Consider the following 15,211-nt stretch of genomic DNA (forward strand, 5'->3'; position numbering starts at 1 on the left):
ATTTGCTGTCAAAAACGAAGCACTGACAGCGCAGCACCAAAAACGCCAGCAGCGAAGGCAAGAAAGTAGCAGAGCGATATTCATCGTCTCATTTGTTAATAATTCGTTTCGCTGTTTTCGTGGTCGTCAACTATGCTGCGTCGCGTATCAAGTGTAAAATGTTCAATTTCCAATTAATTTATAAACAACAAGTAAAAAATTAGAAATACAGAAAAATCGTTTCGCCAGTGAGTTAGTGAAAGAGTGTAAAACAAATGTAAATGAAGCGGAAAATGGGTTGGAGATTAAATAAAAAATATTAAAACGACTGTGTGGCAGCAGTAGCAGCAGCAGTGGTGCCTGCGACATCGCCCTGTTTTTTCAACCATCTTCTCCGCTATTGTCTACCTCCTCAGACAGCTGCTGCTGCCTCAAAGTCTTGCAATTCCGTAGTTCTGTCAGTATTATAATTTCCATGTTTTCTTGTTTAGATTTTCGTGCGAAGTGAATTTGTAATAAGTCATTAAATTTTCTGTTTCAAATTTATTTGTGTTGTTCTTTCTCTCGACCATCGCGAATTGAAGTGTCGAATGTTGAAAAGAAAGATATTCGTGTGCCAAATATAGTTTTTAAAGTCTAAATGTGTAAAATTAATAAAGTTGCATACGTGTGTAGTGTATGGTTTCCGTCCTTCACTTTCTTTGTTTCTCTGCCTCGAACTCGCACTTTTGCTGCTGCGTTAACTCCTTATAAAGCGGAACTTCGTGGAGCTAGTGGTGCGCGAAGCTAAATGTGGAATTCCAACTCTACGGAGTTGTCAATGTTGTATTGTTATTTCAATATTTGACACGTATTACATACGTATATTTTGTATCGCTAATATAGTTGGACTTTTTCTGAGAATTTGATGCGTCGAAATATGCAACGACGTTATTAAAGATGCACAAGCTCTTCTAAACATTAGTATCAAAGGACGTGTGAGAATATATTAAAAGAAGTCTAGTGTAAAATAACAATAAAAATCACCATATTCACATATGTAGTTATTCGACTAGTAGATAACGTTTTCGTTAAAAACATTGGCAGAAATTATAAAATTGGTTTGGTATTGTGATATCAATTTGCAAAGGAAGCCAGTAGACCGATGAAGTGTTATTTTACAGTGTGCAAATTTTTTAAGCTGATCGCCTCAACTACGAAGAGTGACGAGCAGGTGGTGGTAAAAGCACTTTTTTCGTTAACAAACGTATACAAGATTTATTGAAGTGTCGCGCGGTTGCTATTTTGGTTAAATATCGAATGTTGTTTCTGCTATAGTATGAATCAGACCGTGGCAATAAATTCTATCATACATTTGTTGATATTCACTTTTTTCCACAGTGTTGATCTATAACTTGTGTTATCCCATAGTTTGCGGAGCTTTAGGTGAAAATATTAATAAAAAAGAAGAAACATCATAAGTGAAAGATAATAAATTAACAATATTTAATAATACGTTTAATTAAACTATATGATTATAAAAATTACCAAATAATATATATAAATTATACACTGAGTGGTCAGAAGGCTCCTCAACTTTGGAGCTTCTAAGACAGCTACGTCATTATACTCAAAAGCAACAATATGGCACACGCCCACCATAACGCTGCTAATCTGCTCAGTTCAGATATATCACGGCGTAATCCACAGGACGAATACGAGCTCATACAGAAGATCGGTTCAGGCACATATGGTGATGTTTATAAGGTAATTTGGTGAAATCCTTTATTGTTATTTTTATTTGCTATAGAAAACATTGTTTAAGTTTATGTTAGATCATAGAAGTGATCATACTGAAATACATTCTAAGCACCGTCTTAAAAATTCCGATTCGAATCCCAATTAGATCCCGTACTTCGGATTCTTTTTATGCTAAATTGAAATCATACATACATACATATGTGTGTAACCGTTTATAACTCTCAAATTCTTTTATTTACCTGCCCAAATCAAATTCTGCTTGAAGTCTATGAGACGTGTTTGTTGGTTTTTCTCTTATTTCGTCGGTTTATTGCTGCCGCCTGAAATCCCTTTGATTTCCTTGACAGGGTAACAGTCACACAAATATCGTACAACTAAAGTTGTTAGCATGCAATTACATATAATACCCTTAAGCAGAGCGTTCTTATCACAGTCAGTCATGCCTGACAGTTGTCGGACTGGTCACACCAGCGAGCTTTCATTTTCCAACCCCCACCGCCTCAGCATCTCTTTCTTTCTGACCGCAGTTCGGCTGCAGCTGCCGTCCTTGCGGCTGCCACTGGTGGGGTTGTGCCCTCGTCAACTTTTGGCCTGTGTATATTACACTTCCATGCGCCTATCAATGCTTGTATGCGTTACTGTTGCCCACCGCTGCCGTTCTCCGCTTTCCAACCTTTCGCACCACAGTCACAGTTGGAGCCTGCGTTTGGCTCCTCCGACGTCATGTGGTAATGACAGCATTGGTTACTGTACAAAATGAAGGATGTTCCAGTGGAAGACTTGGCTTACTGGTGCTTCAACTGCTTGCTGTATCCGTGCGCCAGGAGTAAAATAAAAATAATGAAATGCCACAAAAGGCGTGAGCACCGACACTTTGTTTATAGTAGTTTTCGCAAAACAAAAAAATCTTGGTCTCATGTTTTGTCCGCTTTTTCACCCCGTCATCTTCGAAACATGATAGTTGTTTTATTTTTTTGTGAATTCTCTCGTAGTTGCGGTCTTTTTTTTTTCTGTCCAAAGAGTAGGCGGGATTGCGTTGCTATGAGAGGTTCGAAAGCCTTTCTGGAACGCATGCAGTTACAGCTGATATAATAAGGATTGTATGCAACTAGCTAACTGAGGCTTAAATGATCTAGAAAAGGTTATGGCAAATAACTGTAAATTAAAAACACGGTTGTGTGGTTTTTGCTTGCGAGCGGCATAATTTTACAATTTTGATTCTCCCTTCACTATGGACTTCTAAGTGCCTAAGAAAGCCTGAGCAATTATTTGTGTTTGTTTTATTTCTTTCCGTCACTTTTGTTTGATTTGCTTTGCTTTGAGCAGCTTCGTTGCTATCCTTTTTTGATTAGAATTCTTCCAAATTTAGTAAATACCGGATCTTAGTTGGCAAGTATTTGACAATCAGAAGCTTTCCTATTTATTTTTTTGCTGTTTTTGTGCCAATTACTCTTGTATTCTGTACGCTTTCTACATTACTTTCAGTTGTACTATTGTAAGCTGTTTATTCATTTATTCGAAAGTCCCTTTGACTCTCCCTCTTACATTGCCCATTAAAAGACACTCTGTATGTTTGGACATTTGATTTTAAGATTTAAAGGGCTTCTTTTTGATACAGAAGTTATTTGTAGCATTCTAAATTTTTATTCTAAAGCAGCTTAATACTGAACTTGAGTGTTAGGCACCGATCACAAATTCTTATATTCGAAAGCATGAAAACATCCATGAAAGATATCACAATAGTTTTAAAGTGCTTAAAGAAACAACTGAACAAGGCAATACCCAATTACGGATATATGCTCAAGAGTACATAAGTAGAAATGTTTTGTTAAGTACCCTCAGGTGTTTACTTAATATTCAGCAATAAAACAAGCGTACCATAATTACTGGAAAAAGAAAGCAAGAATTTAACTAAGTGCGAATTGAAAAATGTTCCAAAAGTGCGAAAAGAATTCTGCACAAGAATTAACAAATACGCGAATAAAATAGGAAAGTCTTCACAGGGAAACGCAAACCACGCATATGGAAGAGGTGAAGAAGATAAATAGTAGACATACATACATACGTACAAAATTCGAATATATTTAATAGTGAAATAGTCAGGGAAGAAAACTATAAATTAAGGGAAGAAGAGAGAGAGAGAGAATTAGGAATTTCTCAGAAAATAGTCCGGAATTGGTAAATATAAAGTTCAGCTAATGATTGGAGAATTGCGTTGGAGCAGTAATCAGCTTACGTGTTACACGCTGTACATTGATTCGCAGACTGCCCCCAAATACTGATCTTGATACCTTTCAATTATTATTAATTTCTCTTCATATAAGCAGGATACACCATGGCAAAGGATAAGTTGTATTTAAATTTTGCTTTTGCATTTTACATAAGTATTTCCTTTACTCTTCCCTTTCATGTTCTTCCAAGTACTTAAATTCTTGTATCGTTCATTTTTATGCATCCTAAGAGTTCTTAACGTGACCATTGCAGCCGGATGGATACCCGACTGTGATAGGAGCCTAACCACCACGATATATACACAGATACATACATACATATACACAGCCGAAGATGGCGAAGCGATTGTGACGGCGGTTCTTTCAGTATCATGCAGTTGCCTCAAATGCCTTTTTATTCATTCGTTCATTCATGCCTTCATTCATGGCTTCCATCCATCCGTTCGTTTCTCTGCGTGCACAGCGAACTTGTCTGACGACCTTGAGTGCTTTGCTGTTGTTTTTTGCTTGTATTGTTGGACTCGTGCATACAAGTAAAAGTGTTGGTGGTATGGGACGTTGATGGCTGGCGTCCATGCTGGAGTCGCATTGGCGGGACAGGATCCAATTGGCAGAACGGGCAGCCGAACCTTCACATTGGCATGGTGCGCTCGTAATGGCCATTACTCGCCTGTTTGGCAAACTATTTCGAACAAAAAGTAAATGAATGCGAACATGGCTGCTGCAGCTCAAATGCAAGGAACTTTTCTCTAATTTACTGAGTTTTAAATTTTATTTGAGAAAGAACATGCGAAAAAATTGCGGAAAATCGAAAACGGTTGTGAAAGGGTTAAGTTTGTATAAATGGAAAAGTTTCGCCGACGGACGGACGGACGGTTGACAAAGACAAATTAATACCATTACAAACGAAAGTATATATAGAGACACAGCAAGTAGTTTGTAAAACACTGCTAAAATTGAACAAGAACAAATTGCAAAGTGTTCCTAATTAACATTTTAATTGCGGTGGCACCGAGTCAATACAAATATTTTCTTCGAAAAAAAGAAACGAAAATTTGATTGCTTGAATTCTTGTAAAACATTTTGTAATCATATGTAGTGTGACACATAATTCTCACCCGGTTCATACGCGTACATTGAGTGAGCGTGCATGAATTTAGCATAATTAATGCGGTTTCACCTGAAATTTGAATATTTAACTACAACTTGACTAGGGCGGAGCTACTAGAAGTACACATTAACTGAATAAAATTTATATATTTGAATGTGTGTGTGAGTTCTCTTCTTCTGGATTCAAAACGCCCGTGCTGGTTAAAATTTTGTGACATAAGGAGTGTATAAATTCTTCTGTGTATATGTGGCACATATTTCCACACATCCTTAAGCAACACTTTGGGTCCACAATGGCGTTTTTCACTTTGGGTTATTTAATTTATGCACATCCTCCACAGAACTATTCTAAATTCCACCAAGTAATTTCATTTTCTCACACATGTGAAGCCCCAACATGACATGAATATGTGTGGTTGTGAGTAAATAGAATTGCATCAACAACAGTTATTTTTGCTCCACTGAAGGTTGCCAAGACTAGAGGGTATATGTGGGTCATATGTGCAACTGCAGACAGCGGGCGCATGTGCACATATCGCGTGCTGGTCCCAGTCGACTAACGGTATATATGTGTTTATGTGTGTATGTATGTCGTGAAAATTAAAGTTAACAAAATTTCAGCAAATTATTTAAATTACTTTTGTCAGCGCTAACTTTTTGTGTTAAATGCCGAAAGGTTTCTGATATCCTTAATATTCTTTTCTCCATTAAAGCCTAAATTGAAAATGAGACTGCCGAGAATTTTGGTGATAAGTGGAGCTTTTGAACAAATATCCATCGAACCACCAACTGCCATTTTATGAAGATGTTCTTAAATTTTTCCAGACTTGGTTTCCTTCGTGGTAGATCTATTTTAATATATCTGGTTTCATCTATACTCGTTCATATAAATAGCACCAAAAGTGTGGCTTATATGGTGCCAAAGTATAGCCAAATGTGATAACAACGCCTTTCTGTTGCCGCCGCCGACGCTTGCTGCAGATGTGGCTAGCGGAACAAGCAACGCTCTGGCGTTTCTGTTGTTTTTGTACCACTTAAAGGAAGTCGAATTGAAAGCAGCGAAAAAAAGCAAAAAAGCAAACAAGGCACTTGACTTTGTGCGCTCCATTTGTTTGTTTTGATGGTTGGCTCGTGGTTGCTTATTTGTTGGTTGGTTGGTTGGATTGTCTCGCTTTTTGATTTGTTTTCTTTTCTGTTTCTGTTTCTGTTTGCCAGCAGGCCGTCGAGTTGTTCACTTGCGGATGACGTTCGTATGTATTTAATTTTTAAAGCTCACTTGTTTTCTTCTAATTTTCCTTATTTGCCACAACAACAACAACTATTGCCACTTTTCCTGCAACACTTAACTTTATTTTTTTTCTGCTATTATTGGTGCATCTGATGAGACGGCAATTATGTATTTATAACTGTAAAGTTTATTGAACCGCCTGCGAAAAGTGAGCTCCCACTGCCTTCTGTGCCTCTGTTTCCTTTGCTAGTCTCAAATTGTTTGCAACTCTTTGTTTATTCAAACACTGCTACATAATACACACCTACAGCACATACATACATACATGTGTGCGTGTGCCCCTTTGGCTTCGAATTTTGCTCAAATGAATCACCGTTATTGGATTTCCACACGTTGCTCACCACGAAAAGCAATATCTGCAAATATTTTCAAATAAATTAGTAGCTTTTTGCATTTTTTCGTGAGCTGCCTTCGCACATTCCGCCGCATACTTATTTCGTTCGGTTTTTTTTTCATTCTTCGTCGATTTCGATTTCGGGTTAACGGCGAATACCTTTGGTTTATTCGATTTTCTACTTGCGGAAACGTATACAATTTCTTTCCTCGTTCCAGCCATAAGCAAAACGGCTCGTAACATTTCCTTTCCCCGCAATCAATATGTATTTGAATGAAATAGGGTAGAATAACAACAACAACAATACCAACAACAACTTTATGTGGGAAACATGGTATTTGAACACACACAGCTTAAATAAAAAGCTGAAAAAACAAACTGGCCCGCCGTCACTTAATAAAACCTTCTCGTATTTTTGAACAACAAATACGCCCAAAGGTGCGCGGCATAAAGTTGAAATCAGTGCAAAAAACACAAACCAACAAAAAAGAAAGAAAATCAAACGCAGTTCTGAAGAGAAATTGCCAAACAACAGTAGCGACAGAAGAAAAAAAAAACAAAAAGCGTTGCCTCACATTTTGTATTCCATTATCGCCATCACAATTGCTGCTGTCACGTCATTTGATGGCGCTTCGTCGCCTCTTGGCTAACAACATGCGCTCTATCGCCCTTTCGCTGCGACGACCTACGCGCGCCTTCCGAACCAAAAAACGAAAACGGAGAAATGCAAAAAAATAAAGAAAATTGTTGTGGAAATGCCAACTTCTTGTTTCATGTTGCGGCCACGTACAACAATAAATCCCTGCGAGAGCAGCTGTTACTGTACGCACCACAGACGGATAGATACAACTGCTCGCACATAACGAATTCAATTCTTCAATTATGCAATTCTCTATTTCTATTTGCCCATTGTCGCCTCTTTGCTGTCGCTTTCGGTTGCAGTTTCAGTTTCAATTTCTCCTTCACCGCATGCCACCACTGCCTGCGTGTTATTGTTGTTGGCGTGCAGCCGCTACTCCGGAATGGCCAAATTCCTCACCGCGAAAGTAACGCTCAAACAAAAAATGTTTTCCTAAAAGTTTAACGTTGCCGAAATGCCACCAACTTTTATGCAAAATGCGTATATTTGCTGGCAGGTTAAACTGAGGCGCACAAATTTGTGGCAATTCCAATTGACACATCCATAAATTTCAAATGTCTCAAGTTTGAAGCGAGTTTTACAGGAACAAGTGGGAACTTGTGCTGATTTCTTCTGTGGTGCAGCAGAGCAAGAGTGAATTCCATTTTAAATCCCAATCTCTTGACGGTTGTTACTTGAAGTATTAAAGATGCTTCTGAAAGAGTTGCTTTTAAAAATTTGTTCCGTCTCCAGACTCGAAAAGAAGATTGCTTACCCATCATCCACTTGCTTTTCATCCTAATTCTGTCTGTCTTGGATGTTTAGTGACCTAACCCATCGCTAATCGCGCCCGATCTGGTGGCACACTCTATAGGTAGGTTTTCTCAATGTAAAACGAAGTTCGGAAATATGTGGCCGCCTGTGGATCTTGAGCCAACACAGATAACGGATTACGATTTACTATTTTCATCTCATAATTCAAGACTTCAATCAAATAGAGTCGCATTCTTACTGCTTCTGTAAATCCCCATAATTATGTGATAAGTGGACCGGGTGCTCCATCAAACGCCTGTCGTTTGCATTTTGCGGTTCGACGGAGGACGTTGCTTAAATAGGGCAATTGGGAAGTTCAGTCAGTGCGCATTTAGCCATTAGCCGCAGGCAGTTACTAGACATCCGCCCGAACAGGCACGGCTCTTGCCGCGTCCGCTGCCAGTAACGGAAATTACATAAGTTTTTGTGTAGCGGCTTTGGCGCTCGGGCGGGTAAGAAAATCAAACTTTTGTTGTCGAAAATTTGTGTAAATTTTAAAGTTTCAATGTATGCGCACATATCTATGCATGAGTATGTATATAGATCTATCCATAGAAGTTACGCAAAGTTATCTAATAATTTTCTAGAGCTACAACGCATACACTCACGAGAATATGCGCACACTTAACTCTTATGTCTATGCAGAGCTAAATATTTTGAGGGTGGGCGCGTGGGAGGTTGATTTTTGGACTCTGAGACTCTATGTAGGCTCACGGCTTCCGCCCATTGACGATGCGCTCCATAAAGAATGAAATAATCCGCTTAAGCACATTAGGCTGCCCCGCACATTTCCGAATCCTTTCTGCGCCTCCCCGCTTCGATAGAATACTTGTGTGCCAGCGTTGCCAGCTTGTTGTAATAATGTCCGCTGACGGCCGGTCGCCCTTCGGAACAATTAAAGTTATTATTCCGAACTCGCAAATGGAACTTCCGTAATAAGAAAGCAAGTTTATAATTGAAATTTACATTTACTGTTGGAAAAATATTTTTTTCCTACCAATTTTGTTTGGCAGCGCCACTTCGGTTAGTGTTTGTTAGTTCGCTTGGTTGGGTTTGCCTGTTTGTGCGCCGCCTGCAATAACCGTTCTTCATTATTAACGGAATGGCCAACAGACGGCGCCACTTAACATTGGGCGAAGCGCTTCGTTCGTTCCACGTTCCTCGGGTGTGGAACGAGCGATTCTCGATGGCGTCAAAGTGCTGATGGCGAATTCGACACATCAACCACTACATACTCGTATACGGAACACTGAAATGGCTCAAAGCATATGTGGCTCTGTGGTATCGCTGTGAGGCTGTGTGTGGCAAGTTTGTCGTTCAAATTTTCTTTTTATTGTTCTGTCAAGTTTACTAATTTGCATACGACTATTGATTCATTGAATTCTGTTGTACTACTTACCCACTTGTTGTTGTTTTCACTTTTCTCGCCTCACACACGCCCATTTCTATGGATTCTCACTGGCTCGCCGTTCGTTGAAATTATGCCAATTGTAAAAATCACTACCAAGTACCGTAATTCGTTCTCAAGTGCACGCACTTTTTGACTTCATCGAACGGTCTGACTTTAGGGTGGTACTATTCTATGTTATATGATATTTTTTGGTCTCAATTAATCTAACCACTTCGCTTCTACTCCTCAAGTGTTATACTCCCGTCTGCGAATTGTTTAATTGTTGGCAACAATGTTTTTTTTTTTTTAATTCAGGCAATTGTGTTCTAAAAAGCGCAATTTTTGATTTATTGTACCCGAGCAACTGTTCTGCGCGGCACTTCATAGCACATTTTTCATTTGCCCTGGAAGAATTTAAAACAGTTTTGCCAACGGCGGGCGTGAACCAGGATGCAGGGACCACGTTTGCAATTGCTTAATGTACGAGTACTCGCTTGAATTTACGTACGCCCATATATGCATATATACGAGTATGTAAGTATGTGTGCGTGTGTGTTGTTGTTGTAATCAAAACTTTTGCTCGTCGTTAGCATGAACATGAAATATGTACGAGTATGTATTTTTAAGTGGGTTAAAAAAAGTGGCAAAAAATAAATTAATACTCATATAACATAGGGTGTCTGCGTGTTGGATGTGGGTAGTCGCGCTGCTGCCACAAGTTGTAACTGATGCCCTGCGTGGAAATCCAACATAATGGAATTAAAGTGTTCGCATTTACCGTTGTTGTACGAAACTTTTATCCTATCCACCGCTAGATTTCAACGGTTTTATGGATGTGTAGTTGTGGTTACTCTTGTGCTGCTGCCTCCATTTGGAGTTCCATAAAATGTTTTCGGTGTTTATCGGTTTGCTGCTGCAGCAAGAGTCCTTGAGGCAATTACGGCGTTTTGAATTAATTCACTTTTAACTTGTAAATGTCTACTGATTTCTATAAATTGATTGATGTATATACGAGTGTGTGTGTGTGTGTGTGTATGGATGCTTGATAATTGCTAATGAAGCAAATATTTTCGATTGTTGTATTTGGCAGCTTCAAGCATATTTATTGCATGAATTCAATAGGTTCTCTTTATTGTTTGTTGTTGTTGTTGTTGTTGTTATTGTATGTAAATACATAAAACAAAGCCAACTGCATGAATATTTAAGTGTGCAATGTAAATAACAAATAAAATATGCAGCAAAATCGAAAGCGGAAAGTGAACAGTGAGCAGTGTGTCCTGCGTTGCGTATACGCCATGGCGTGTCAATTGAATGAGTTGTTTGCTTAGCTGCTTTTGATGATTAATTGAAAGTGAAAAGCTTTTAGCACAGTTACTCTTTAGTTTGTTGTTTGCATATCATTAATATTCCTCCAATTTCTTCTTGATTATGAAACCGCCGTGTTTTGCTGAAATTTTAATGTCTGCGTCAGTCAGTGGAGTCGTGGCAATGTCCAGCCAGTTGTTTGCCATTTGTCTGTATTAAAAAATAATAACATTTTTGATGTATATTTTTCAATTACAATCTGTTCTTTTTCGTTATCTATTTTCATTTATGCATACACAGACACACACACACAAAAAGACGCATAGAGAGAGGCAAAGAGAGAGTTGTGTGTGTGTATGGCCTCATTGCTGTTATAACTGGCAGTAAATTACATTTTAAGCTGCTTTAACTGCAATTGCTCGCCGCCACACACACCGCGCTGTGATCAGCAGATAGCAAGCAAGCAGTGAAGGTGGGGCTGGATGGGCCAGGCCGCACTCATCAAATTTAAGCCATTTTAAATTGACAACAAAGTGTGCAAATGTTTGCGAAAATGCAACAACAACAACAATAACAATAGCAGCAATGAAAACAAAGTGTTTTACTGCGCTTACTATTTTACCTTATGGTTGCTATAAAAACAACAACAATAACAAAACTAACGACAATGCACGACATAGCGGCACTGACTGGCAACTGATCTCCACATTTTACACGAAAATCTGAAAGGGATTAACAAAGCACTAGCAGACGTTGCAACGGCGGCGACAAAACAGCGTCAGCGTCTGCTACTTATGAGGGTTGAGGGGGGGCCACAACTGCTGTGCATGCGACATGTGGCTGTTCGAAGAAGCGTTGGTTGTTGGCAAGTGGGTTATGGCTGCTTTTGGAACGTTTTGAATCCCATTTTCTACATTTTCCGCAAACTCAGGGATTTTCATGCGAAAATTTGCACAAATCCATGAGTCAAGGCGAGAGAAACAATAAAACAACAATAGCAATAGTAGCGACAGCGACAGCGGCAGCCCTAGCAGCGTTAGCCAATTAAATATACAAAGTATTAAAAATGTAATTATCAAAGTTACGCTATACCATGCCATTGTAAGCCTAACATATGCAAACAAAATAATATTCACAACAACAACAACAAAAGCGTTGACTTAAAATGAATACAACAATGAATATGGCAGCTAAAGCGAACATAAAACAACTGACTGGTGGATATGCGAAACAAAAGCGAAAATGGTGAAAAACAAAGTAAATGTAAGAAGAACAATAACAATAAACAACAAACAGTGTAATCACAAACAGCGAGGTGGCAAATGTGCCAATTGCGCGATATTTCACACTTAGTACAATAAATATTCGCACAGAAATTAAAAATGTGTGAAATGCGAGTATATTTACGAAACACGCCCACACTCAATCGTTTAGATTTGCTAATAATTGAACAAATTTAGTGGAAACTTTTTTGTTGTAGAGTTTGCTTGTAAAGTGTGTGGGTACTCTATTAGTTAATTGTGTTCAATAAGTAACGGGAATTTCAAAAATTCACGGGTTTAGAAAGTGCAATTTTCAAAATTTTTCATTATATCAAAATAAGTTAAAAAAAAACGAAAATTCCCGTTATTTTTTGAACACACCTAGTAAGTCTACACTAATTTTTGAAAACAACTCTTGTGCAAGTTGTCTTGTAGCCACGATCCGTTTTCTTTCCCCACACCCCTTTGCGATTTGCATTGCATTTAAAACGTGTTAGCGTGAGTACAAAACTCACTCCTGTCAATTGACAGGTGTAATGCATCACTTTGGCACTCACCTTTGCTTTCTTATCTTTATTTTGTTCGATTAAATTATCTAATTTGTATGAAAGTGGTAAATATGAATGATGGCTCATCGATTGATTGGCGCAGGTTGGTGGGTCTTTAAGTCAACATTTTGGTTGCTGTTGTCAACGCGTTAATGGCCTTGCTTGTTGTATGTATTTCAATGTAGATTAGAAACTATAATGTTTGTTTACTGTGTGTTCGTTCGTTGGTGGTGACTATTTCGTTTCAATCAGCCCTACTTTTGCATAACATTCTTTTGATTAAAACGTTAAATAGTAATATAATATTATTGTTTATTATTATTGATTAATTTTGTTATGCCAATCACGCTTTACGCTTATCCATAGTTGTGCACTAGCCCTGGAGTGGATTTGCTCGCTGTCAGTTCTACATTTTATAGTTGAACGTCAAATTGTTCAACTTGTTGCTTAATAAACAATGATGAAATGGAAACAGAAAGCAAAAATGAAATTGAACCACAAATGTACGAGTAAATATGTATGCTTATAAACACATCACATGCGAGCAAGACCATTAAAGGAAGTGCTCAATGCCAGCGCAAAAGTAATTGAGTAATTAAAACGAGAGAGGCGATTATTGACGCAGTAGAGACGTATAAACGAACGAGGTTCGGCAATAAATAATTAAAAAAGTAATAAATAATTGGTGAAGTACAAAAAAAAAAAAAAGAAAAACAGAATGAAACAGAGGTCTATACATTTTTGATTTTCCTCCAAGAGTTTTAAATATTTTTCGTTAAAAATTGTCACACTTGAGCGCCCATCTCCCAAAGCACTTATTGCAACACCCTCCAAGTGCGTAACACGCATTTGAGTATTGTAGGCATTTTTGAAAGAGTTTAAATCTTCAACGAAGTAGCAACATTGACAATACTCTCGTGCTACTTTTGTGTGGCACAAATCGTAAGTTATTAAGCCGCATGAATAACATTATACGAGACATGTGTAGACATAAGAAGTAAGCTCCGCTTGACTGACTTTCGGTAGCCAAAGCAGCCATCCGAAGAGAATACTCGTATCAGACGCGCAACGACAACAGAAATGCCAAGTGGTGGAGGGGTTTGAAATGTCACCACACAGTTTGTATTTTTTTGCTTGCTTTTTCTGACTTTTTGTGTCATTACCCGCCGCCATCGCATATGTATCTGTGAACGTTGAAGCACATAATCAGTTTTTACTAATTGCGCCCATACCAACATACAGACATACACACATATGTATTTATGTAACTCGAAACATACGGTATGGAGAATTATACTCACGCTCCAGTATTGTAGAGTTGTGTAGCTGTTTTGTGCTCGAGCGTGCAAAGGTTGGCTTTAGCGGCGCTGTCCAAAGTTTGCGACGTGTTTATGTTCTTCCAGTTGGTTGGCTTTATTGTCATTGATGTGCGCTTCGATAGACAGAAGAATTATGTGGAGACATAAATTTGAAGATATATATACATAGGTTCTTGTCTGTGCTCTTCAGTCTCATGCAAAATGCTTAATTATCCACACTAGCTTCTATACATGTTTTTATGGATGTGTACTCTTCGCTACGCTCGGTTCTTACTTTGCCCACATTTTTGTGCTTTACAGCAGTTCCATTTGTCATAACTAGCGAAGTTTGACTCGCGCTCTCACATCTTTCAAGCCCACGCACGCAGAATTAAGTTCACTTTATTCCCGTCATGTACTCGTAATATTGAAAATATTCTCATTCATTTCAATTTATGCGCATAATTTATAATTCATGACCGTTGCCTACATTCGGCCGCATTCACTACTTCATCTTATTTATTATTAGTATTTCCTTTGAGAAATTATGCCTTTGCTCTTTATGCGTTCTCGCCATTTTTACGACTTTTCGTCAATTTTCGTCTAATAATCTGGTTTGGCTATCAGTACATATGTATCTTCAAACTTTTAACTAATTGATTACTTTATCTAACTGAAGGTAAAACTATTTTTGATCTGTGTTAGTGCATGTCTCGATAAAGTCTAAAAGTCTTGTCGCCCGCTGTAGACGCCGTTGGTAGAGTTAACTTATTTTATAAGAACAAATTTGTTGATTCAGCCAGTATGCCGTTACATAGGTGAATTTATTTCTATATTATACGCGCATTTATTTAGAAAGTGTTTTCCTAATATCCCACTCGGTTTCGCCTCTTCCGCCCATTTTGCCCAATTGGAGTGAGTTGGGAACATTTCAATTAGCTTCAGCTAATCCCGTTGCTGCATAGACTTTTATGGTGCGACCGCATGTTACTCAGAACGCAACGGTAATTGCTATGTGTACATGGGTGAGAACTTCGTACTTCTGCACGAGCGTACGAGCCTACGAGCATATGTGCCGACGACCTAAAAGCTAGCGCTTGTGGTCCAACAATTTGTTGACTGCAGAACAGCACCAAACCAAACATAAAGAATACAAATACAAAAAAAAAAAAAATAAAATAAATATTCAACCGTTAGTTATGGGTTTGCGCATGTACTTGTTGTCGAGTGGGTAATACCTTCTTTATTTATGTCTGCGAGTACGTTCGCAGTTGTGCCGTTAATAATATTTATT

The 15,211-nt window shown here is 38.3% G+C and overlaps 1 protein-coding gene across 17 annotated transcripts in view; it reads left to right on the forward strand.

The window, feature by feature from the left end:
- The first annotated feature begins 38 nt into the window (after positions 1-38).
- LOC105213403 (mitogen-activated protein kinase kinase kinase kinase 5) overlaps positions 39-15,211 on the forward strand; it is a 73,677-nt gene continuing 58,504 nt past the window's right edge. For 2 of the 17 annotated variants that reach the window (XM_054233409.1, XM_054233412.1), the window contains exon 1: positions 487-1,725. In XM_054233409.1, the coding sequence (XP_054089384.1) occupies positions 1,603-1,725 (123 nt within the window). In that variant the 5' untranslated portion in view covers positions 487-1,602. Of the gene's footprint in view, positions 437-470; positions 1,726-15,211 lie in introns of those variants that run through there. The other 15 variants (XM_054233411.1, XM_054233407.1, XM_054233408.1 and 12 more) reach the window with 15 other exon arrangements.

The sequence above is a fragment of the Zeugodacus cucurbitae genome, chromosome 6 (assembly GCF_028554725.1).
Source record: "Zeugodacus cucurbitae isolate PBARC_wt_2022May chromosome 6, idZeuCucr1.2, whole genome shotgun sequence".
Classification (NCBI taxonomy): Eukaryota; Metazoa; Arthropoda; class Insecta; order Diptera; family Tephritidae; genus Zeugodacus; species Zeugodacus cucurbitae.